At 46.9% G+C, this 27,016-nt stretch overlaps 1 protein-coding gene across 1 annotated transcript in view; it reads right to left on the bottom strand.

The window, feature by feature from the left end:
• The window catches only part of LOC306849527 (potassium channel subfamily T member 2-like), a gene marked incomplete at both ends in the record, with an annotated part of 92,094 nt that extends 65,566 nt beyond the window's left edge, over positions 1-26,528 (bottom strand). The window contains one exon of the mRNA XM_079384628.1: positions 26,440-26,528. Coding sequence (XP_079240754.1) covers positions 26,440-26,528 — 89 coding nt within the window. The remainder of the gene's footprint in view (positions 1-26,439) is intronic.
• Positions 26,529-27,016: the final 488 nt, after the last annotated feature.

Genomic DNA, 27,016 nt, shown 5'->3' with positions numbered 1-27,016 from the left:
ACTACTTCGCAGCGTGGAAACTACTGCCAAATGTGTCTCGATGGGTCCTGCGCACTGTAGAGAGAGGCTACAGAATCCAGTTAGATTCTCGTCCGCCTCAATTCAATGGGGTGAATTCCACGTTAGTGGGCCCCGAGCGGGCTCTGGTAATGGAACAAGAGGTAGATACTCTCTTAAGGAAGGAAGCCATCGAGGTGGGTCCTCCTTACGAAGAGAGTCCGGGTTCTACAGCCGGTACTTCATAGTTCCAAAGAGGATGGAGGATTGCGTCCCATTTTAGATCTGCATCAATTGAACCGCTCAGTCTGCAAGACTGAAGTTCAAGATGCTCAGGTAAGTATCTCAGATCAAGTACGAGGACTGGTTTGACACGTAGATCTAAAAGACGCATACTTCCATGTCTCCATCCTTCCCACTCACAGGAAGTTCCTGAGGTTTGCTTTCGGGGGCAAAGCTTACCAATATCGGGTACTTCCCATCGGCCTAGCACTCTCACCCCGCATTTTTACGAGTGTGTGGGCGCCGCGTTAACTACGCTGCGGCTACGGGGCGTCCGCATACTCAATTACATCGACTATTGGTTGATTCTCGCTCAATCAGAGCGGAGGGCGGCTCAACATTGAGGTGTTGTTCTCGCTCACTTAAAAGTGTTGGGGTTAAGACTGAACCCCAAGAAAAGTGTGCTTTCACCATTACAGAGAACCACTTATCTGGGGGTGGTGGGGATTCGACCACGGTGCAGGCACGTATGTCTCCTGCTCGGATCGAGTCAATCCTCACGGAAGTCAGGAGGGTGAAAGAAGGCCAGTCACTCACTGTCAAGCAGTTTCAGATACGGCTGGGTCTGGTGGCAGCTGCGTCCAACGTGATACCTATTGGCTTGCTTTACATGAGACCCCTACAGTGGTGGATCAAGACCAAGGGGTTCTCCCCGAGGAGAAACCCGCTTTTCATGATCAAGGTCACGCAACGATGCCTACGTGCCTTAGACATGTGGAGACAACCTTGGCTCTTGTCCCAGGGCCCAGTGTTGGGAGCTCCGTGTCACCGCGTACGCTAGCGACGGACGCATCCTTCACCGGTTGGGGAGCGGTCATGAGTAGCCACCCTGCCCACGGTCTGTGGAGGGGTCATCATCTCGCCTGGCACGTGCTCAGGCTCGAGATGCTGGACGTGTTTCAGGCTCTGAAATACTTTCTCCCAGACCTAATAGGTTGCCATGTGTTAGTTCGCACCAACAAAACATCGGTGGTCTCTTATAGCAACCACCAAGGAGGTCTGTGGTTCGCGCCCCCTGTACAGGCTGGCGCACAAGATCCTTGTGTGGGCTATGAGGCCGAGCTCTCCTGGTTGGTCGAGCAGGCATTGCTCCCCTCAACTTTGAGGATCACCTTTGAGCATGCCGCTCCCTTCTGAGCGTCTGAGTTCCCTCTGATGCTGAGAGTTAAGTGCTCCGCTCTCCTGAGCTCTGCCTTGGTAGAGCTAGCATTGCTCCCCTCACTATAGAGGGTCACCTATGAGCATGCTGCTCCTTCCCGGCTCTCCTGTTGCTCGAGCTGGCATTGTTCACCTCAACTTAGAAGGTCACCTGGAGTATGCCGCTCCCTTCTGAGCGTCTGAGTTAGCATCTCAATGTGGGAGCAGACACCCTGTTGAGGCAGGGGCTGTTATCCGGGGAATGGATGCTTCACACCGAGGTGGTGAAGCAGATCTGGAGAGTGTTTGGCCAGGCTCAGGTGGACCTCTTCGCTACTCAGACAGTGCAATGTCCCCTCTGGTACTCTCTACATCATCCAGCTCCGAGGGGCTGGATGCCATGATACAGATGTGGCCGAGGCTTCGTCTGTACGCCTTTCCCCCGATTGCTCTGCTCCCCGGAGTTCTGGAGAGAGTGCGCCGGGACGGACTCCGGCTGCTATTAGTAGCCCCGTTCTGGCCGGGCCGAGTATGGTTCTCGGACCTGATTTCCCAGTCAGGAGGGATCTCCTCTCACAGGCAGGAGGCACAGTGTGCATCCCCGCCCGGAGTTGTGGAAGCTGTGGGTGTGGCTCCTGAGGGGGCACGGCTCGTAGCTTCCGATCCCTCAACCGAGGTTGTTGAGACCATTCTCCAATCCAGAGCTCCCTCTACGAGGAGACTGTACGCCCTGAAGTGGAGTCTCTTCACTTCATGGTGCGGAGATCGCCAGCTCGACCCAGTTAACTGCCAGGTTGGTACAGTGCTGGAGTTCCTGCAGGCTCGACTCTCCGCAGGGTTAGCCCACTCCACCTTGAAGGTTTTTGTGGCTCTTTCGGGAGCCTGACCAGCAAAAGCTAAAAGCTAAATGAGCACTGGACGCATACGTCCACAGAGCTGCCATGTGGAGAAGGGCGGACCAGTTGCTTGTTTGCTACGGTCCCCCTAAGAGAGGTCTTTCTGCTTCCAAGTCTTAGGTTACGTATGTAACCCCAGTTCCTCAAAGGAACGAGACGCTGCGTCGCGAGGCCACACTTCCGGCATCCCTTCCAGCGCTTGCTTCATTCTAGAAGCTGACGCCGGTTTCACCGCACGTGCTTTTATACCAGCTGGTCATTATGTCACCTCACCCGTGACGTCCCTCCCATCCATTGGACAGATTTCATTGGTATTCAGAGCCGGTTACGCTGTAGGCATTCCCCAAAGCGTCTCCTGACACAGCGTCTCGTTCCTTCGAGGAACTGGGATTACATACGTAACCTAAGACGTTTGCTGCTGTTTGCACATAACAAACATTCTCCTACACTGTTTCTTTATTTGTTTTAAACAGCAGAATTAATATTTATCCATTTCCATCGGTTTTCAATCTGATCCAGTGTTTACATGCACTCTCAGTCGTATTAGAAAAGGAATAATCCACCCCTTTCAATCCAAACGATTGAACAGACTGAGCTCAATAAGATCCTTTAAGGTGTTTACATGAAGGCTTTTCAGCCCGATTAATTACTAATGGTTTGTTTATCTTCTTCTTAAGACAATTCCAGTATCTATGTCTATATTCATGGCAAGAACCAGTTAATCCATACACAAGTCTATTTTGTACACAAGTTGGGGAGGGACGATTTAGAATCTTAAATTCACCTAACCTGCATGTCTTTGTGCTGCGGGAGTAAACCTGAAATAAACCCACACTGACACAGTGAGAACATCCAAACTCCACACAGAAAGGCCTCCTGTCCCTGCCGGGGCTCAAACAGAGACCTTCTTGCTGTGAGACAACAATGCTAACTACCGAGCCACTGTTCCGCCCCATTTGGTTTTATGTAAACGTAGCCAGAGTGGATCATATGCGCAAGTTGGCATAGACCACAAAAAGTAGTCAAGGTATTGTAGTACCTGAGACTGAATTTGGTCTGTAATGAGACCAAGACCATGAAAATTGACTCTGTGCAAACAGAAATTGGCATTAAATAGGAATCTTGTGGTACTCCTTTTGGTGATGTCATGACTTAGTTTGCTCCAAAGTGCACACGTGAACTTGCAAACGCAAATTTGAAGCTTTAAATAACAAATAGTCAGTTGGACTGCAGACCATACAGCAGGGTTCCTCAAATCCGGGCATGGTGGGCCTATAGAGTTTAGCTCCAATCCTAATTAAAGATGCCTGAGCAAGTTAACCAAAGTCTTCAAAGTTACTAGACACTTACAAGTAGGCAAGTTTGATCAGAGTTTGAGTTAAAATCTGCAAGGCGCTTGCCCTCTAAGGCCAGATTTGAGAAACCCTATCATACAGTCTTGTGGGTTTCATGAGCATGAACAAGCAAAGACTATGATACAAGTCCACATCAAGTGAGCCATTTGGGATGTCATCAAAGTGAGAAATGCAATGAGGCATGAGCATGCCATTTGCTGTTTTCATTCAGTCTTTTGTCTATGAGTGTCTCCAACGCTTTTAAAATTGTATAAGAAGTGGCCACTCTGTGGAATGACTGATAGGAGCACTTGTCTTCGTCTCCAACTGAGCAGCATGCTTTCCAGCCAACAAATAAAATGAAAGTCATAATTTCCCCACCATATGCAAGAACTTCTGGCAGTAAGTAAATGTACTCAATAGCCTTTTACTCAATTTTTTTCCCTACTGATATAAGTAGACTTGATTAAAATACTCATCACCTTCAATCTCCCATGATCCTTTTCTCATGTTTCCACTCATGTGCCAGAGCTGCTTTTACATCTTTCATCAGATGTCTTTATTAATGTAGCCCCCATCGTTGAGCTTACTGTAATAAAATTAAGTGCAAATGACCCCAAGTGGAAGGTTAATATGGATGTTGGGGTCTAAAATGCCAGTGTAATTTAAAGAGACGTGCCCCTGCTCTAGCCCCTAGTTTTAATGTCCATTAGCCCATTTAGAGTGCCATCTTCCATTATGCTTCCCTAGAGCCGCAGTAAAGTAAAGTAAAGTCGTGACGTATTGTCAAGTATGGTGACCCATACTCGAAATTGGTGCTCTGCGTTTAACCCATCCAAGTGCACACACACAGCAGTGAGTAGTGAACAAATCCACACACACACACACACACACACACACACACCGTGAACACACACCCGGAGCAGTGAGCAGCCAATGCTGCGGCGCCCGGGGAGCAGTTGTGGGTTCGGTGCCTTGCTCAAGGGCACCTCAGTCGTGATATTGAGGGTGGAGAGAGCGCTGGACATTCACTCCCCCCACCTACAATCCCTGCCGGCCGGAGACTCGAACCCGCAACCTTTCGATTACGAGTCCGACTCTCTAACCATTAGGCCACGACTGCCCAGAGCAGTATGTCGGTATTAGCAAGAGTCACTACTTGGTGTCACCGTTTCCTCTGCCTGCTCTGCAGCCCTGTAAATTTCATACGGACATATATTTGGCATTTCATCAAATTAAAATAAATGTATTTTCGGAGCAGGGGAAATCCAATCATGAGTGGAGTGTGTTGGAAACATCCTTGCAGCAGAGATACATGGTGCTACACATGCACAGACAGGCATCATGGGAAAATATGTTTCGCTTACGCTAAGGCTAGTGACTGAGCTTATGAGGGTATTACCTGATAGGTAATACCGAACAATGTTAGCACACAGACCCTTCAGCTTAATTTTCAGAATCTTAATTTATCCTCAGAGGATCCACAAGAGTCAGCTTTCCCTTGTAATTACACTTTGGCTTTTTTAAAATTAAGTCAGAGGCGGGGAGCTTGGTTTAATTTGGCAAGTCCACAGGCTTCAAGGTTTATTACAGTCCAAGCTAATTACACCTACACTCTAATTAACATCATTCGACCAAAATATATACAAATCAGAAGGGCAGGATGTGATGACGGTACATATTGTGTGATGGAAACATGTGTCCATTTATAGCATAGTAGATGGAGCATTTACTTGTATCCGTTTGTGGCCATTATGTTATTAAAAGCAAAATTGAGAAAGACACATGAAGGAATATAAATAATTGAGAGCGGTTCGTGACCCATACAAGTCCAGATGAGGGTGAAAGTGTTATTAAGGAGTGCTGGCTACAATCCAATCGGGATGTAACTCGCTACTCAACGAACCTAGTCGTAGCATCATTGGAGAAATTAACTAGCAAGTTACAATTGTTTCCCGATACCATAGTAATTTGTCACACACCTGTCGTTTTTGAACCATGTTGGATCAACAATACAGAACAATAGTTCCCTATCTGTCGGTCACTACAAGTTATGTCGTGATGACATTAGGGGATTCACTTGGGAGCCCCAATCACCTCTGATATTAAGAGAAAATGCCAGTGAATATTGGCTAGTGGATTTTGCATACCTGAGCCACTCCCCATGCATACGGGTATAAATAGGCGACAGGTGCATCCACTCATCATATTTTTGCTTCAGAGCCGAGTGGATGAGAAGATTCCTGATCTCCACAAAGCCTTTCCACCTCTTATTTTGTTCCCGGTTGGTGTTACGGTGCAGTCAGCGGTGTCCCTCCAGCAGCGATTCCCCTGGACACTTCAACTGAAAGAGCAAATTCTAAAAGAGCACATCACGGATGGTTCGCGTCTTTTTAAAGATGCCGTTCCATCCGTGTTCTCTTGGTTGTGGTCGTTACCTGTCCGCAGATGACGGACATGATCGTTGTCTTCGGTGTCTGGGCATCCAACACACTGAAGATGCGTTCGTGGATGATTCATGCGCCTGTTGTGGGTGTATGAACATGACGGCGCTGCGATCTCGCCTTTCTTTTCTGAAAAGATTGGCACCCTCTGCTGCCACCCATCCCGGTCTCTCTGGCTCGAGCAGAGGACCGCCGGCTGGCACTCTGGGAGATCTGAGGGTGACAGTAAGAGCTTCTCTGCTGGGCACGTCCCCATGGACCTCTTACTCCTCACGCAGCAATCGTCCCGTCCGGTTCCCGAGTGATCTCGCTGGTTTGTCCCACGGGGCTGCCAGCATTTCATTCAGTGCGCCACCCGAGGATCAGATGTCGATCGCAGCATCGGGGGAAAGGGTGCTGTCGCCACTGCCGAGCTGGACCCGGAGTTGACGGCCATGCTTGCCTGGGCAGCCGCGAGTATCGGGCTGGAGGTCAACAGACCGCCGAGCCCTTGCAGCTGGATGATTGGTTTATTGGGGTGGGACGTGGCTCACAACCGCGTTCTGCCCCGGTGCCTTTCTTCCCGGAGGTGCATGAAGAGCTGACGAAGTCGTGGACGGCCCCTTTCACGGCCAGAAGCCGCTCGTCTCCCTCCTCCGTCCTCACTACCCTCGATGGCGGGGCGGTTAGGGGGTACGTGGACATTCCCCAGGTGCCCGCAAAACGCCGCCACTTGGAGGAATTGTCCGCGTCTCCCGTCTAAAGCCTGTAAGTTGACGGCCACTCTCACGGCCAAGGCTTACAGTGCTGAGGGCCAGGCCGCCTCTGCCTTGCATGCCATGGCTATTCTGCAGGTACACCACGCCAAGGCTCTAAAACAAATGCACGAAGGTAGTACCGACCTGGGGTTGATGCAGGAGCTGCGCACAGCGACTGACGAAAGTCACGGCGTGGTCTCTCGGGAAGGCGATGTCCACTCTCGTGGCCCAAGAGCGCCATATCTGATCTGACTAATTAGACAAAGTACGCTTTCTCGATGCTCGCATCTCCCAGGCTGGGCTGTTCGGCAACACTGTCGAGGGCTTTGCCCAGCAGTTCTCGGCAGTGCAAAAGCAGACTGAAGCGATCCAGCACATCCTGCCCCGGCGGGATGTTCCAGCTGCCACCGCTGGCCTGAGGGCCAGGCCTCAGTCTGCTTGTCCCAGCCGGCCCCCTAGTCCTCCAGGAAGTCGACGAAGCGGCCCTGACGCGGGCAACCTGGAGATGTGGAATTTTGCTCTTTCCTAGGAGACGAAGAGGACAGCGTCACTCCTTCCCCCGAAGGAGGGCCAGGCGGAGAATCCTGTGTTTCTTTTTGTTTCTGTTCCCACGTTTTCAATAAAATAGCAATTTCCCTTTCCTCCGAGTTCTCAGGTTCGCAGACTGACAGTGTGCGACGCACTGCCTCCTCACACTCGCCCGCAACCCATCTTGCCAGCGGCCAAGAGAGTGTGGTTCGGGGACGCAGTGCCTCCCTGCGCGCCTCTAACCAGTCCCCCAGGGACTCAGGGAGTTCTGCGGGGATGAGTCAGAAAGCACCACCTTCTGTTCCATCCAGCCTTACTCCCCTTCGCTGCACCACTGCGGGTACGTCGGTTGTTCCCACTTGGTTGGTGCTACTTGTGCTGCCCAGCCCGTCTCGCTGGCTAATTCGCACAATTCGATTCGGCTATGCGATTCAACTCGCAAGGCTTCCTCCCAAGTTCAGTGGCATTCTCGAGACTTCGAGACCTGTCTTGCGCGAGGAGATTGCTGTCCTCCTGGCAAAGGATGCAATCGAGCTGGTCCCTCCAGCCAAGATGAGGCAGGGGTTTTACAGCCCTTACTTCATCGTGCCCAAGAAAGGCGGTGGCTTTCGACCAATCCTGGATCTGCGAGTCTTGAATCGGGCCCTGCACAAGCTCCCGTTCAAGATGTTGACGCAGAAGTGCATAGAAGTGCACCCAGTCCCGGGATTGGTTTGCAGCGATCGACCTGAAGGACGCTTACTTTCACGTCTCGATCCTTCCTTGACACAGACCGTTCCCACGGTTCGCATTCGAGGGGTGGGCATAGCAGTACAGGGTCCTCCTCTTCGGGCTCTCCCTGTCCCCCCGTGTCTTCATGAAGGTTGCGGAGGGCGTCCTTGTCCCATTACGGGAAGTGGGAATGAGGATCCTCAACTATCTCAATGACTGGCTCATCCTGGCCCGGTCGCGAGAACAGTTGTGTGGTCACAGGGCCCTGGTGCTCCGGCACCTCAGCCAGTTGGGGCTTCGGGTCAACTGGGAAAAGAGCAAGCTCTCCCCTGTGCAGACAATCTCTTTTCTCGGTGTGGAGTTAGACTCCGTGAGTATGACGGCACATCTCATGGACGAGCGCGCCCAATCAGTGCTGAACTGCCTGAGTTCCTTCATAGGCAGGACAGTGGTTCCGCTGAAACAGTTTCAGAGGCTCCTGGGGCATATGGCATCCGCAGCCGCAGTCACACTGCTCGGGTTGCTTCATATGAGACCACTTCAGCACTGGTTACACTCATGAGTCCCGAGATGGGCATGGCGCAACGGGCAGGCAGCATCGGGCTCTGGACAGGGCCTTGACTGCTTTGGACATAAACTGCCTAGAGCTGCTGGCAGTGCATCTGGCCTTGAGGCAGCTCCGGCCACTGCTGTTAGGCAAGCATGTGTTGGTCCGTACGAACAACACTGCGGCTGTTTCGTACATCAACCGTCAGGGAGGTCTACGATTACACCGCATGTCATAGCTCGCCCGCCATCTCCTCCTCTGGAGTCAGACACAGCTCAAATCGCTGCACGCCGTCCACATTCAGGGGGAGCTTAATCGTGCAGCCAACGCGCTCTCACTACAGCTCACATTCCCCGGAGAATGGCGACTCCATGCCGAGACGATCCGGCTGATTTTGACTCGATTCTGGGAAGCTCAGGTAGACCTGTTTGCTTCCCGCGAGTCCTCCCACTGCCAGCTGTATTACTCCCTGACCGAGGCCCCCCTCGGCACGGACGCACTGGCCTCGGGCTCTGCGCAAGTATGCTTTTCCCCCAGTGAGCCTGCTCGCACAAACTCTGTGCAAGGTCAGGGAGGACGAGGAGCAGGTCTTGTTGGTTGCGCCATATTGGCCCACCTGGACCTGGTTTCCGGAACTCATGCTCCTCGTGACGGCCCCTCCTTGGCGCATTCCTCTGAGGAAGGACCTCCTTTCTCAGGGTCTCGGCAACAAATGGCCTTACTTGAGTGGCCTACCACAGGCTGTGGTGGACACCATCACTCAGGCTAGAGCTCCTTCAACTAGGCAAGCCTATGCACTGAAGTAGACTCTGTTCGCAAACTGGTGTTCTTCTCGCCGAGAAGACCCCCGAAGATGCACGATTGGAGTAGTGCTTTCTTTCCTGCAAGAGAGGTTGGAGTGCAGGCTGTCGCCCTCCACCTTGAAAGTGTATGTGGCTGTTATTGCGGCCCATCACGATGCAGTGGACGGGCGGTCCCTGGGAAAGCACAATCTCATCATGAGGTTCCTGAGGGGTGCCAGGAGGTTAAATCCTCCTAGGTTACCCTTGGTGCCCTCCTGGGATCTCTCTATCGTCCTGGCTGGACTTCAGAGGGGTCCCTTTGAGCCGCTGAATTCAGTTGAGCTGAAGTTCCTGTCTGCTAAGACAGCGCTCCTGACCGCGCTCACTTCCATCAAGGGCTTCGGGGACCTCCAAGCATTTTCGGTAAGCAAAGAGTGACTTGTGTTCGGGCCGGCCTACTCTCACGTTGTCCTGAGACCACGGCCTGAATACGCCCCACCACCACGCCCTTCCACGATCAGGTGGTGAACCTGCAAGCACTGCCCTCGGAGGAGGCAGACCTAGCCTTGGCGTTGCTGTGTCCCGTAAGAGCGCTGCGCATATATGTGGACCGCACCCGGAAGCTTCAGAAGCTCTGAGCAGCTCTTTGTCTTCCATAGACCCCTAATGTCATCACGACATAACTCGTAGTGACCGACAGATAGGGAACGTCTCGGTTACGTACGTAACCCTTGTAAGGTCCACACATTTGGTCCAAGGAAGGTATCCAATGGTGGATGAAGGTTTCCTGCGTGTTCGGTCTTTCCAGTGTGCAAAGCTCTTCAATTTAAGTTAAACTCTAATCTGACTCCATTTTATCATTTAATCTGACTCCATTTTATTATGACCTCGTATTTAGCTTGAAATACAAATTGATTGCTTTTCTATTTCTAATTAGTATTCTTCTGATATTTGATTATTCTAGTTAACTCTTGGCTTGATATTTACTCGTTCATTCGGTTGCTCATGTCTTTAACAAGGATGCAACGTAATCTACTAGAGTCAATAATTACAGAGTAAAACAGAATAATATCAAACGTAACAATTTATTATCAGTCAGGTAAATACTGTATGTGCTATGTCAATTCCACAGCAATTCAAAGAGATCAAATCATATCAATACAAAACATTGAATTCTCAAAGATAAATCTACAGGTAAAGGATTCATACCTGACTTTATAGAAATACATAGTGTGTGTATTGAGACACACCACACTACGGGCTTCTGGCTACAGAATCGCCCTGATCCTTTTGCCACATTTTCCTTAAGTACCTCAGACCAGGATAAACATCCCCCAAAATGGAGACAGGAACTAACAATTGTAATTTGCAATTTAATCAAGTCGAGTTAGCACCTTTTGGGACAGAAGGTAATTTGCATGAAAACCACTGAGAACTGACACACCCTCTACAGTGTGCAATACATCTCTAAATTCTTAGGATCTGTATTACCTTTTAGTTTACTTCTTATAAGAATGAGACCATTGTACCAGTCGCCCTGAGACAATTCAAATGATACCAAACATGACTGTAAATATCACTTGCATTAATGTAGAACTTTACATTCCACTATTGACCATTCTGAGTGAGCTGAGTGAAGGGAAGGATGGGTGAGGGGAAGGAAGGGGATGAAAGGAACTTATGCAGATGCGAGAGAGGCATTTTCCCGCGTTTGCTCTCAGTGGGGTGCGGAGACAGATGTCTGTATGTTAATGCACTGTGTGTGTGTTGTCCATCTCAGGAGTTCAAAGTGTCTGAGGTTCTGTAATTCTTACACCCTCATTCCCTGATGGAGGGAACGGAAACGTTATGCCCCCATGCCACAATCTTGAACCATCGCTGGTTGCCAGGGACACATTCTCGGCTCCTCAGCGGAAAACCTGATGAGTGGATGCACCTGTCGCCTATTTATACCCGTATACACAGGGAGTGGCTCAGGTATGCAAAATCCACAAGCCAATATTCATTGGCGTTTTCTCTTAATATCAGAGGTGATTGGAGCACCCAAGTGAATCCCCTAATGTCGTCACGACATAACGTCTCTGTTCCCTCCATCAGGGAACGAGGGTTACCTATGTAACCGAGACATTAATGACATCACACAGGTGGTAGGGCAATAACTTCTGCTTAAGATCATATTAGTGTTGGATTATTGTTGCAAATAGCAAACATGGCATCTGAGGACTAGTATTTTTTTGTTCTCTGTTGTTTTCCTTTACTTCCAGATGTCCTGAACTCTTGGGATCTCCAAATGCTGTTTGCAGATGTTGGTTAGAACTATGGTTTCAGGAAACACTAAATTTGCTGAATTACATTGGTAACAATGGAACTCGGCTAACAATGCTTTTGGAAAACGCACCTCAAATTAGTGACTCCTCTAATCAGTATGGAAACTACCATTATACAGTGTTAGTTTTATTGTTTTGAGTCTTGAGATGTCTCCTCATTTTTTTATTTGCAGTATCTTAATTAATCAGACAACATGCTATAGCGACTAACAGTGGAGCTTTTTGAACAACTGGTCCCTAGTAGTGTTAATAAAGTCTTCTATATTCTATATGAAAGTCTATATGTTTTTATATGGAATATATAAGACTATTTGTTGTTGTTATTATTATTATGTTTAAATCCTACAAAAAGTATAATATATACACTGATTTTTTCCTTATAGTTGTAAATACTGTTTTAGATCAGAAGAAAATACTATTTACGTCTTTTTACTTTAAAATTTCACATTTACTTCAGAGTGTTGCTTGATGATTCTTTTTTCAGTGCATCACTACTGTGACACATAAAGTTATTCATATACTGTATATGTTTTTGGTCATTTTACCAAACGATACAGGTCAATTTCGGTTTCACTTAAAGTGTTTTCAGATTGTGTACACACAACGAGTGACTTGTTGAACTAATCCAGAGATTTCCTGCCTGTGAGCTGTATAAGTTAGATTATCAAGGTCGATGCTAGACAAGGAGGGGGAAGTCTGTGAAGTGGGAGACACAGCGGAGAAGTCAATGAAACATTTGGCCTGTAAGACTGAAGGCTATGTTATTTGTATGATAATGGAGAGCCGAGTACCATCATTGCTGAGCTGTGGGCAGCTGCAGTCCCAGTCTACCGGTTTAGACGAGCGCCGCTAGTGAAGCACGTTCTGCAAAAAGCTGTGTGACTGAGCATGATGGCTGGAGTGTGTGTTTATGTGTAATGCAACACAATCCTCTAACATCCTGGCCAGAGATGTTGATTTTATCATTTTATATGTGATTGGATGGTGTTTCTGCAAGGGCATGACTTAAGAGTAAATCAAAGATAAAGAGTGTCATTCATGTTCTCTCTCAATCTTAATGCTTGAAGCTTTATTTTAAGTCCAGTTCAAAGCAAAAGGCCAGACTGCTCCTTTCACTGTGAGAAGTGAAGCATCAACCCACACCAGATCTGAAATTCTACAGCTAGTCATGTAATATTTCTGAGTCATGGGTTACTGTCAGAAATAGAAATGCTCTTTTACTAGACTGGTGAGGCAGTTTAATCTGGGCCTCTCATTATGTACTCAATACTGTCTGATCAAGGCAAGGTGAATACAAGGACAGCTCACTATTGGATCATTTTCTTACTGCCTAGAGTGAATAACTGCTGCTATATTTTTAGCAGTGTAATTCTACTTTCAGTTTGAATAATGTACAGTAGCTTTTTCTGTAACAAGCAAATCTTCCAATAACATGACCAAATTGACTAAATAGAGCTGTAACTGTTCGCACCAAAACAAAAGTTCAACCTGATCTCGCAGGAAAACACACAAAGTGGCAATTTTGTATGAATCCAGAAAATGTCAAGCCTTATGTGAAGCCTCTCTTGATTTTGTTAGAGTTGGTGTTAGCATGTTGCTAAGCTAACAACAACACTAATGAGCATAAGATACACAGCTAACGTAAATATTGATGAAATTATTTAAAGATGAAACAATTTTTATCAATGCTTTTCGCTATCAAATAAATTTAAATGTTTCTTGAGCAGCGAATCAGCATAAATTAGAATGTTTTCTGAAGGATCGTGTGACACTGAAGACTGGAGTAATGAAGCTGAAAATTCAGCTTTGTCATCGCAAGAATAAATTATTTAAACTTTCTTAAAATAGAAAACAGCTATTTTAAAATAATAATATTTCACAATTTAACTGTTTGTACTGCATTATTGATCAAATAAATGCAACCATGACCTAACTTTAAGACTAGTCTTCCTGTCAGAAACCTGTGTCATCATGACTTCAAATACTGTCTACATATTGAATAAAGATCTACTTCATAAAATGACCCCTTGCTGATGTAAAATTAATTTTAAAGAGTTTACTAAGAGTTGATCATATTCTTTATATAATTTTACATGTTCAGAAGCCATCTAAGGCCATTTTAATTTTCTGTGGGTGTAATAACGCTGTGACTGAATGCTCCTCAACCAATGACTAGTCCCTCTTTTCATATTTTCTTATATATTTTTGAAGCTAAATGGATTTTGAATGGTGTTTTGCTTGATAGACCTAAAAAAGATTAAAAAGCAATAATACAGTAAATTAGATCTGTAGATACTAATTATGCTGGTTTTCCATAACAGCTGCACTCTTAAAAGTAATGATTCCAAAAGAGTTTTCTCAGCAACGCCACAAAAGGACCATTTTGGGTTCCCCACAGAACCATTCATTGAACACTTCCCAAAATAATCACTATAAAGAACCTTTTGAGCATGGAAATGTTCCATTGATGTTAAAATTTAACCATCAATACCATTAAAACCTTCGTTTTGTGGAGTGTGAGGAGGAGTGTGCGGAGTGTGGAGGAGATGAGGCTGTCTGGAAGGCTCAGTTCCTGCGTTTGTTGCTCAGAATGAGAGCTCTGGAAAATCACAGAAAGTCCCATGCTGGCATAAAGAAAACAAATGTGTTTTTAGTCAAGTATTATGTTAATTACTGCAGGGAGTCATTAAAGCCACAGTCCTGTTGATTTAATCTTTTTCAAACCGACATGCTTTCGAAGAAATTGCTGATTCAGTTTCTGGTACAACCAGGGCCGTCTGTTGGTGCCCTAGGCGAGATTTTAGATTTCCGCCCCCCGCGCCCCATTAAAAAAATAAAGTTTTTCTAAACTTTATATAACTATAATATAACATAACATAAATACTGATAAGTAGTAGCATACATAAGTAGTAAATAAATTGTAATAATAAATAAATGCGCCTTGTAGTTATTTTATGAGTGAATCTGTTAAAACCTGTTAAGATACCAGACATGAGCTATAGCCTACTCCCAAACAGAGAAATGCAACCCACAACTATGCCTACAGTGAAAAGTAGCCTACTTATTACAACAAAGAAAAAAAAAATTAGCAATATGAAATGCCTAAAATTGTCAGAGAATCACAGTCACCTGCACCTTCATTAGCCAGATCCCAATCACCTGAGTACTGATTCCCCGCACCTGTCACCGGCTAATGAACAGCACTATATCCACTCACCACAAGCACTCCTTCCTCGTCCGGTCTACCGTTCACTACCCGAACCTAGCCTGACTACTAACCTTGTGTTACCTTCCTGCAGACCTCCAGATTCCCCCTGTTCCAAGTCTCCACCGCTCCTAGTCTCCACCGCTCCTGTTCTCCACCGCTCCTGGCTCTTCCTGGTCCTGTTCCTCCCCGCGGCAGTGCGCACCGCCGACTCCCCTTCCTGGATCCTGTTCCCGCTCCTCCACCCAGCATTCACCCTTGCACCTTTCCCAATAAACCCTGTATTGACCTTACTCCTCCGTGTCTCCTAGCCTGTTCGTGACAGAAGACCGGACCAACCACAGCACCGCGTGTCATGGAGTCCCGGCCACCCTCGGCCGTCGACACGCTGGAGGAGTTGGTCAATACTCTCCGGGCATCCCTTCTTCCACCACCTGTCCCACCACCTGCCTCTGAGAGTCCCGTGGCCATTCCATCCAAGTACGCGGGTGATGCGGCGGGGTGTGGCGGCTTCCTGCTTCAAGTGTCCTTGTACATCGCGGCACAACCCCGTAAGTTCACCACCGAGAGATCGAAGGTGGCTTTTCTTACCTCCCTCCTGTCCGGCAAGGCGTTGCTATGGGCGCAGGCTATCTGGGACGCGCAGAGCACCATCATCAACTCCTACGAAGCGTTCACCAGCCACTTCAAGGAGGTCTTCGGAGTCGCCGCGGGACGCATCTCTGTGCAGGATCGTCTTCTTCGCTTACGCCAAGGAGAGGCGTCCGTGGATGACTACACCTTGGAGTTTCGCACTCTAGCGGCCACCAGCGGCTGGAACGAAGCAGCTTTACTGAGTGCCTACCGCCTCGGCTTGAATCCCCGCCTGCGCGCCCAGATGGCCATCTACGATGACAGTGTAGGACTAGAAACCTTCATGCAACGCGCTTCTCGCATCTCTCAACGCCTCACCGCCTGCCTCGAGGATGAGTCCGCCCCCCCGTCAGCTTCACCCGCTGCAAGCTCCCCAGTACCAGAACCCATGCTCGTAGACACCGCCCGCCTCTCCCGCATGGAACGTGCGCGCCGCCTCGCGGCCAACCTATGCCTCTACTGCGCGAAACAAGGACACTTCATCCGGGAATGCCCCGTCCGACCTCCACGCCCCGCGGTGAGTACCCTTCAACTTGAGCCAGATATTTCTTCATTATCACTGATGCCAGTACAACTCCTCACCCCAGACTCCTCTCTTACAGTCTCCGCCCTGGTCGACTCGGGCTCCTCGGGGAACTTCATTTCCCAAGCCCTACTAACCCACCTCAATCTCCCCCGGAGGCGGCAACCCCAGGAGCTCCGAGTCGAGACCATCCAGGGAAAACCGCTGGGGCGTGGTAGAGTGAGGTATCGCTCTCCTCCCGTAACACTCCGGGTCGGCTGTCTACACGAGGAGTCCATCACCTTTCTGGTACTGGAGGGGCCCACGGTGGATATCATCCTGGGACGCCCATGGCTCAATCTCCACTCTCCAGTAGTCAGATGGGATCCATGCGAAGTCACTCGCTGGAGCGAGTTTTGTTCCCAGTCCTGCCTGCAGTCAGTACAGAGGATCCCTACGAACCCCGTCCCCCTGACAGTCTGTTCCACGCTAGTAGAAAGTCCTGAGCCCCAGGTGAAGTGTACCGTCCCATCTGACTACCAGGCGTTCCAGGATGTCTTCAGCAAACAGGCAGCCACTCGCCTACCACCGCACCGGCCATGGGACTGTGCCATTGACCTGCTGCCTGGGGCAAAACTTCCTAAGGGTAAGATTTACCCCCTGTCCATCCCGGAGCGCAAGGCAATGGAGGAGTACATCAAGGAGGCTCTTCAACAAGGCTTTATCCGGCAGTCAACATCCCCCGCCGCCTCGAGCTTCTTCTTCGTGGGCAAAAAGGACGGAGGCTTGAGGCCCTGTATAGATTACCGCACACTCAACGAGCAGACCGTCAAACTCCCATACCCGCTTCCCCTGGTCCCGGCCGCCCTCGAGGAACTCCGTGGGGCCCGCATCTTCTCCAAGTTGGACCTGCGAAGCGCGTACAACCTCGTGAGGATAAGGGCGGGCGATGAGTGGAAGACGGCGTTCCACACTCCATCTGGGCACTACGAGTACCGGGTTATGCCGTACGGCCTCTCCAACTCACCGTCCGTCTTTCAAGGCTTCATGAACGAGGTGTTCCGGGAGTTCCTCCACCAATTCGTGATCGTCTACATCGACGATATCCTGATTTACTCCCGGAACCTGGCCGAACATCGCCACCACGTTGAGCAGGTCCTCCAGCGGCTCAGAGAGCACCGGCTCTACCTTAAACTGGAGAAGTGCGAGTTCCATCGCTCCACGGTACAGTTCCTCGGCTATACCATCAGTCCCGAAGGAATCCAGATGGACCAGGGGAAGGTCCAAGCGATCCTGGACTGGCCCCTGCCACAGACGGTCAAGGAGCTACAGCGCTTTTTGGGCTTCGCCAACTTTTACAGACGTTTCATCTGCCAATTCAGTCGACTGTCGTCACCCCTCACCTCCATGCTCCGGGGTAAGCCCAAGTCTCTGTCCTGGAGCCCCGAAGCCCACGAAGCGTTCCAAAAGCTCAAGGAAGCCTTCAGCACGGCCCCTATCCTACGCCACCCGGATCCCCAGCTCCCCTTCGTCGTGGAGGTCGACGCCTCCACCACAGGAGTCGGGGCCGTGCTGTCCCAGCACCACGACGAGCCTCCCAGCCTCCATCCTTGCGCTTACTTCTCGCGGAAGCTGTCCCCTGCGGAGGTAAACTACGACATTGGCAATCGAGAGCTGCTGGCCATCAAACTAGCCTTGGAGGAGTGGCGTCACTGGCTGGAGGGAGCCGCCTGCCCCTTCACTGTCATCACGGACCATAAAAACCTCCAGTATCTAAGAGATGCCAAACGCCTAAACCCCCGTCAAGCACGCTGGGCCCTCTTCTTCACTCGGTTCTCCTTCACTATCACCTACCGCCCCGGAATCCGCAACACCAAGGCCGATGCTCTCTCCCGCCTGCATGCCCCAGAAACACCCACAGACCCCGAACCCATTCTCCCTCCAGCCCTCATAGTCAGCCCCATCCAGTGGACACTTGACGACAACATCCGTGACGCCACTCTCACCGAACCCGCCCCGCAGGGAGGCCCAGAAGGGAAAATTTATGTGCCCCGCTCCCAACGCCTCACCCTTCTGGGCTCAGCTCACGAAGTACCGGGCTCTGGACACCCAGGCAGCCAGCGAACCCTCTCACTCCTCCAAGCTCGGTACTGGTGGCCCGGTATGACCGCGGATGTCATCAGGTACGTCCGAGGGTGCTCAGTCTGTGCCATGTCCCAGTCTCCTCGCCATCTGCCCGCGGGCAAACTGGTTCCCCTGCCCATTCCCCAGAGGCCCTGGTCCCATCTCGGTGTGGACTTCGTCACCGACCTCCCTGAGTCTGAGGGCCACACCTGTGTCCTAGTTGTGGTTGACCGCTTCTCCAAGGCCTGCAAACTCATCCCCCTCAGGGGCTTGCCCACGGCATTGGAGACCGCCGAATGCCTATTCCACCATGTGTTCCGCAATTTCGGCTTACCGGAAGACATCGTGTCGGACCGTGGCCCTCAGTTCGTGTCCCGGGTCTGGAGATCCTTCTTCCGCCTCTTGGGAATCACCGTCAGCCTGTCCTCGGGCTATCACCCCCAGACCAACGGCCAGACTGAGCGTAAGATCCAGGAGCTCGGACGCTACCTCCGGTCATACTGCTCCCCCGATCAGCACAGCTGGAGCCGTTTTCTCCCATGGGCCGAGTATGCACAAAACTCCCTTCGCCAGGCCACCACCGGTCTCACCCCGTTCCAGTGCATGCTCGGTTACCAACCCCCTCTGTTCCCCTGGACGGAGGAACCAGCGGAGGTTCCAGCTGTGGACCACTGGTTCCGAGAGAGTGAGAGGGTTTGGGACTCAGCACATATCCATCTTCAGCGGGCAGTGCGGAGACATAAACGCTTTGCGGACGTCCGGAGATCCGAGACCCCCCAATACCAGCCAGGAGATCGGGTCTGGCTGTCGACCAAGGACATCCGTCTCCGCCTGCCTTGCAAAAAGCTGAGTCCCCGCTTCATAGGTCCGTTTAAGATCCAGAGGCAGGTGAACGACGTCACCTATGAGCTTCAGCTCCCCCCCAGGTATCGCATCCACCCCACCTTCCACGTCTCACTGCTCAAACCCTTCTCCCCCTCTACACCAGGAACCACGGGACCGGACGCACCCCCTCCTCCGGAGATGATCGATGGGGCTGAGGTCTACCGGGTCCGCAACATCCTGGACTCGCGGCGACGGGGCGCCCGGCTCGAGTACCTGGTGGACTGGGAGGGGTATGGCCCAGAGGAAAGATCCTGGGTGGCCAGGGACGACATCCTCGACCCCTTGCTCCTCGAAGAGTTTCACCGCAATCACCCTAGTCGTCCCGCACCCAGAGGCCGAGGCCGCCCCCGTCGCCGTGGTAGGGCGTCAGGAGCCGCCCCTGGAGGGGGGGGTAATGTCAGAGAATCACAGTCACCTGCACCTTCATTAGCCAGATCCCAATCACCTGAGTACTGATTCCCCGCACCTGTCACCGGCTAATGAACAGCACTATATCCACTCACCACAAGCACTCCTTCCTCGTCCGGTCTACCGTTCACTACCCGAACCTAGCCTGACTACTAACCTTGTGTTACCTTCCTGCAGACCTCCAGATTCCCCCTGTTCCAAGTCTCCACCGCTCCTAGTCTCCACCGCTCCTGTTCTCCACCGCTCCTGGCTCTTCCTGGTCCTGTTCCTCCCCGCGGCAGTGCGCACCGCCGACTCCCCTTCCTGGATCCTGTTCCCGCTCCTCCACCCAGCATTCACCCTTGCACCTTTCCCAATAAACCCTGTATTGACCTTACTCCTCCGTGTCTCCTAGCCTGTTCGTGACAAAAATAGTCTAACAGACAACAAAGGCAACAAAATAAAGGCTACATTTTGTAATTTATTTGTAGATGTTAGCCAGATAGCTAGCTAGTTAGTCTAATTACTAATCCTACATCAGTACTTCTGCAGCGATGTAGGACTATTTTGAAGTTTTTGGACTTTTTTGACATACCCTGTCATGAACTGAAAAAAACAGTTCACGCAGAGCTAGACAAGAGGAGCGTTTGAGGTTAAAAAGTATATCAATTTAAATTTTTTTTAGAAAATAACCAATCGTTATGCTAGATAAGACCCTTCTTCCTCGGCTGGGATCGTTTAGAGCCCTTTGAAACTGCATTTTGGAAGTTCAAACTTGGGGGCACCACCGAAGTCCATTACATGGAGAGAAATCCCAAAATGTTTTCCTCAAAAAACATAATTTCTTTTCGACTGAAGAAAGAAAGACATGAACATCTTGAATGACAAGGGGGTGAGTACATTATCTGTAAATTTTTGTTCTAGAAGTGAACTACTCCTTTAAGAGCACATAAATGGCAAAACTATTTCAACTGCATGCGCCATGCATAATTAATGCTTTATGATGATGTATTATAATTACGTCATGACACAGAAAGTTTTTAAATTATTCCAACATGACATGTTGTCAAATTTTATGATTTTTCATTGATGTCAATTTTATTTTATTCTAACATTATTTTAATCAGTTCGATGATTGATTGATTTTGCTTAATATATGGATGTAGGAGCGCGCAATGGTCACAAGAGACCAGTGGCGTAAATTTGCTTTGAAAAGTGGTGGGGACACCGCACAACTCGTTTTGCTATTTGTTTATTTAATAACTGAATTTACTTGGGGACTGAGTTCAGAATTGGAAATGCACTTAATTTTCACTTTGATGTACACATGCATCACATTCATAAATATGTCTATAAACATCCGAATAAGCAAAACGTAACATTCACAATGTGAATGTTACGTTTTGCTTATCACAACACATCCAGGGTAGCTAATATCAATCAAAATACGCAAGATAAATGTGGTGAACTTGCCATTTCATGGTCAGCTCAGCTGCAGCGTATTCATTAATTGCACAATTGTGTGTGTGTGTATTACGATTCATTCTACTTTGAATTACTTGCATATTTTCTCTTAATACCAGCCGGACAACTTGCTAAAAGCAGGTGTGATCGATGCACGCGCTGAACATGGATCAACATTACGTCAAGAGTCAAGACAAGCCCACAAAATGTTTCCTCATCCAATCAAATAATTTAACCAATCCTGAACTAGCAAAACCTTGTGTAAAGCATTAGTGAGAGTTAATTTGTGTTTAAAATGGTTAAACTACCTTTATTAATTAAATAATTAAATAAATGAAATTGTTTTAACGAATCTTTTTTATGACGTTTTTATAAAAGCTCTATTTTTTCCTCCCCCACCCCACATGTAAAGGCTAGTTAACGGTAAATGTTGCTACCTATAGCATAAATGTTAAAACATCAACAAAATGTCCAAAAGAAAGTGTGGAAGTGATATAAGAAGCTTTTTAGTGAAGCAGCCACGCACAGTAAGTTACTTTGCTTAAAACGAAAACATATTATATTTAACTTACGTGAATATAGACATACTGTCGCTAATCATGTTTTCTGGCGGCCACTGGAGCGCGCTGTGATTTAATACAAAACTGAATTAAAGGACTATGAACTAAAGACTTGTATACTTTTTGTTTTAATTGTGAAAATCCCAGTCATAACATAGAATTGTCCTGTTGCCTAAAAAAAAGTGCTTTAACTATTATTCAGCCTTCAAATGCCAATATATTGCTTATGATTGCAAATGTAAACATTTAGCTGCTAGATCCCAAAATTAATTATTTACTTCTTATATAACTTAATTTTTCATATAACACTTAATCATGACTTGTAATAATAACCGTGACTTGTGACTTTTTAACAATGCCTCAAGTGAACTCACCTCGCTGCGTGGTTGAAGGACTACATATCCCATGACGCATATCGCGTATCTCGCGATAGTTTCACAACGAGACTTAATATTCATCTTTGAGGACGTTGAAAAGCTTCTGACCGGCGGAAAAATGTGTTAAGTGAATGAATTAGATTATGAAGAGTGACGATTTGTAGATGGTGCTTTTCCTTTAATATATACCTTACGCATCTATTTTTCAGTTACTTTTTAAAAGTGGTGGGGACAATATCGAGCCTGGTAAAAAGTGGTGGGGACATGTCCCACCCGTCCCACCCGTCCCACCCGTAAATTACGCCTATGCAAGAGACCAAAAAAAACCTTTCATGCGGCGCCCCCCAGTCATTTTGCGCCCTAGGCAACTGCCTGTCGCCTATGCCACGGGCCGGCCCTGGGTACAACCTCAGCTCTTGAGCCTCCGTTGTTGGGGGCGGTGGGTACATTTTTGGTAAGGTAAAGGGGGTTGGCTATATGCATTATATGTGAAGAGGAACTCAAGTAATCTGAACAAACACACAGAGAGTTCAGGGAATGAGAACACAGCAGGGGAAACAGTTCAAAACACAAGTGTGTTTAGCGAGAATCAATAGGACAGAAGTGGCTGGCAGAGTGTTGTTGCATATATATGCGTAGGCATAAGTGTGTTTACAGACTTGTAGACTTGTCTAGAGACTTGCATGGGAGATTAGAAGTGAGAGGTGTGAGACATGTAGGACAAGCTTTGGCGGAGTTGGCCGCTGAATTAACCTGTCTGTCACTATTAATTGCCGCTCTGCAATTAATGAAAAATTCATTAAATTGAGAAATCCCACACTTCATTCCCAAGAACTTAATGCCTTCTGCTCAAACCTAATCAAGTCCTTCTGATACAATGTTTGTCAGGTATTTTCCTCAAATAGCTACTTGCTTTTCTCTAAAGTCTCTGTAACTTCTGCCACTTTTAGAAGAGTAAATACAGCCTGACATTAGTGGCAATGCTCCATTTCCTGTCAGACAGCCAATGGGATATTGCGTTGTCACTGGCATTTGAGGTAATTATATGCTATAAGAAATCCAACCTGCAAAAGTTCTTCTAACAAATGTAAAAAAAAGTAACTTGGACAAAGATTTTTTAGTAGGTAGAGTCTGAAAAGAATACACTAAACACGTTTTTAACAAATAACTTTTATTGGCCTTACTTAAATACTCAAGTATTTCTTCAAATGTTGTCTGAATGTTGTCCAAATGTCATCGTTATTCATTTCAGAGTTCATTTCTTCTGCTGAACATAAAGAAAATATTTTGAAGAATGTTGGTAACCAAACAGCTGCTGGTAGCCATTGAATTCCATAGTATGGGGAAAAATACTATGGAAGTCAATGGGGACCAGAAACTATTTGGTTACCAAGATTCTACAAAATATCTTAATTAAAATGCTCTATCATCATTTACTCACCCTCATGAACAAAGTCAATGGAGTTGTTTGGAACCTCAATGCACTTCAAAATATCTTCTCTAATGTCATACCGAAGAAATAAGGTCATACAATAACCATCAGAATGGGTAAATATTACAGATTTTAAATTTTGGGGTGAATTATCACTTTAAATAAGCTTTTCCGCAACATTTTCTGCTCATCCTTCTAGGTTTTTGTCATTTAGAAAGTATAAATCTGATGAGCTTAAACGGCAGGTCAGTCCTGGAAATCTCATTTTCAAACAACTCAGTTAACATTTGATCTTGAAAGAGTGAAGCAATTCGGAGAATCTAAAATGAAGCTCAGTTGTACAAACCATTTGTTTGCATGGCCATTATTTGCTTCTTACAAGAAGGATAACTGCACAAAATACCCTTTCCACCCACCACAGGACACCATCTTATGGATCACAGGGAATCCCTAAGAACTGCAGAAGGCCACTGTGCATTGTCTATCTATCTAGCTATCCAGACAGTATTTGTTATTCATGTAAGGAGGTGATAGTGACAGCACGCAGTGGGGAACACAATGGCATGGGATCTCCAGGGACGAGGAATTACTGCCTCTGACACACACACACACACACACAGAGAGAGAGAACTGGATTGTAAGCTTTATTCAGTGGCAGTGTTCAGTGGGCTGTCTGTACAGGAAACAAGCTTCCCTATCTTTATCAACTGTACTACAAAACGCATCCACAGGGACAGTGAAAATCGACGGCGTTTGCCACCCCCGCATGCTCTCTGATAGGCAAATAACATCATCAATACCCAGTAGGTGAGCGGTATTAGATATGATTTTGGTAATGAGATCCCTTTGAAACTGTTTCATACGAGGAATTATCACCTGAATTAGTCGCACCATTTACGAAGACATGTACCCTACTTTTAACCCCCTTACGAATGAGCGCTCACCAATTAGTGCATTTTAAACGCCCACTCAGGAAGACCAGAAGTGATGGAGAAAACTCATTCTTATCTTTCTAAAGGACTAAAGTGTTTTGGTCCTCAGTGCTCACCTAGCAACGGAGTGTCAAACATAAAATGCAGGTGTTATAGTCCACTCTCTGGCTAAATGGCATATTTAGCTCTAGTGTACATTTAGGTGCTGCGGCATTCACAATATACTTTGGTTTTGCAGTCAACATCATTAAAGAAAGCACTGAATACTCTTGGAAACGATCAGTTACAAATATCCAGGTCAGTAGATTTCTGCAGGAAATGCACATAGCATGAAAACAGGCAGGCAGTAGTACCATCTGACGTGTAAAAACATCAACACATGAGATATTAGATAGAACACAAGTATGCACAAACACTTGTCACTTCATCTTTTGTTGTCTGTAAAATGGCTTTTGGAGTCAAAGAGATCAAAATGTGACCAGACTGCATGAAACAACTATGCAAAACAGAGACTGTTTTAAAACTTGGCATGCTGCCTAAATAGGCAGCATTTGTGGGCATCACAAAGAGTTTTAAAACACAGCCAAAATGCACAATACTAAAAAAAATAATACTAATATTAATACTAATACAATACTAATGCTCACTCTCATACTAACAATAATACTATAGTACTATGGTAACAGTTTACTAATCAGACACAGATACCAACACTAATAAATGGTCATATAAATGTCTGTGAACACTTGTGGCCTTTTATGTATAATGCATTATAATATGCAATGCATTATCTGTTTTCATAAATAAGTTGAAATGCATTATATTTCTACATTTGCTATAGTTGTTTGATTGTTATGTGTTTAATGCATCACATTTTCTGTGTAACAGTGAATAGATGAATAAGTATGTGTATTGTATTATAAATGTAGTTACAATTATTAATGAGATCATACAATGCATTATAAGGTGCATAATGCGTTAAAATATATATCGTATATGAAGGCTTCAAGTAGAGTATTAACAAATGTTCATACTAATAGGCTATTAATGTTCATCCTAACTAATGATATTAATAAAACAAATAACAGTAATAACACTCCCGTGATTATAATATTATTGATATTTACCAATACCAATAGGTTATTAAGGCATAGCCTACCAATGTCCATACTAACATGCATACTAATACTATTTTGTACCAATTGGAATACTTACTATATGTTCTAATACTAACAGAATACTAATACCCACTCTTACTCAAGCATAAAACAGCTACTCAAGACAGGATTAACACAGTCTATGTCTCAAAAACTAGTACGCTGCCTAGCTATACACTATTCGTGGGCATCACAAGATGCTTAATAAGTGTTAAGACAAAGCCAAAATTATACTAATGCTCACATTGATCCTAATACTAGTACTATGGTAACAGTCTACTAATAATCCTAATAACACTAGTAGCTACTGATGCTCATCATAATACTAATGATATTACTAAAACGAATACAAAAACTAACAGCATTCCAATGATCTTATTAACATCGAAGTGTACTATTGATATAACCACTATCATCAGATTACTAATGTATGCTATACTATACTGCTGTTACATACACACTAATACTATTCCTTTTGCTAATTTAATTTGGTTTACTTAGTGTATTCTCACACCAATACTAATAATAGTAAGCTTGTGCTGCTGGCAAAAAGGCTGTTAAAGTCAAAGAGATCAAAGTGTGACCAGACTGCATAAAACAACTATGCAAGGCAGGATAATAGGGGCTGTTTAAAAGCCTAGTGTGCTGCCTAGCTAGACAGCATTTAATAAGTTTTAAGATACAGTCAGGATGTACAATACATATTCATGCTCACACTGTTACTAACCCTATTAATAGCTAGTAATGCTCATTATAATAGTGATACTGTATATTACTAAAACTACTACCAGTACAAACAGCATTCAAATTGTCTTGAATTGATATAACCATTACCAATAGGTTTCTAATGCTCCTATACTAATATACTATGGCTATTATTAATGCTAATTGTAATACTTAATGTATGCTCATACTACGTAGTACTATTATTCTATTACTATGGCTACTACTAATGCTATTGCTGATACTAATGTGATTCCCTGTGCATATGCAGTTTAAGCGTATGTCGTTGTTAAAGCACGCATGTAAACATAAGCAGAGGAGCTGAAGTTGCTCTACCTGTCGTCGGTCTGCCAGTCCCCGAGCAACAGGTCTCGGAACCGGTACCGCGGCGGCAGCGGCAGAACCTCCTTCTCCAGCTCCACCATAGTCACTCAGCAAAGCGCACAAACCAACGCGGCGTGGAAATGCAAACGCCTTCGCCCTCGTTTATCTCTCCGCCGTGATTGTTTCAGGTCGCTCGCGTATGGGAAGTGTTGTCATCACTCAAGAACGGGAGACACGGGTCTAGATCCACTATCACAGATTACAGCAGCGACAGACAGAGCAACTGGTGCCTCCCTGAGCTCAGCAGCTGTCTGCTCTCCGCGCGCTGACACGAGACAGCGCCTACCTGGACATCCCGCTTCATGCTGACACAAGAGGTGTCACATCAACTGTAACAGTTGCCAGTTATTACTGCAGTGCATCATTTCACCATTGTCCAGTATTGATTGAGGCATGTGCTATTTTGAGGGCTGGGAGAGTTCATTTTTATAATTGCAACCCGCTTGCAGTCGTGCTGCATTGTTGTAAAATACATGAGCTAAGTCGACAACTCCGCTTTTTGCCCGATATGTCATTGTCAATCAAAAAG

The sequence above is a fragment of the Barbus barbus genome, assembly GCF_936440315.1.
Source record: "Barbus barbus genome assembly, chromosome: 3".
NCBI lineage: Eukaryota > Metazoa > Chordata > Actinopteri > Cypriniformes > Cyprinidae > Barbus > Barbus barbus.
This window is presented reverse-complemented; position numbering and strand designations above follow the sequence as displayed.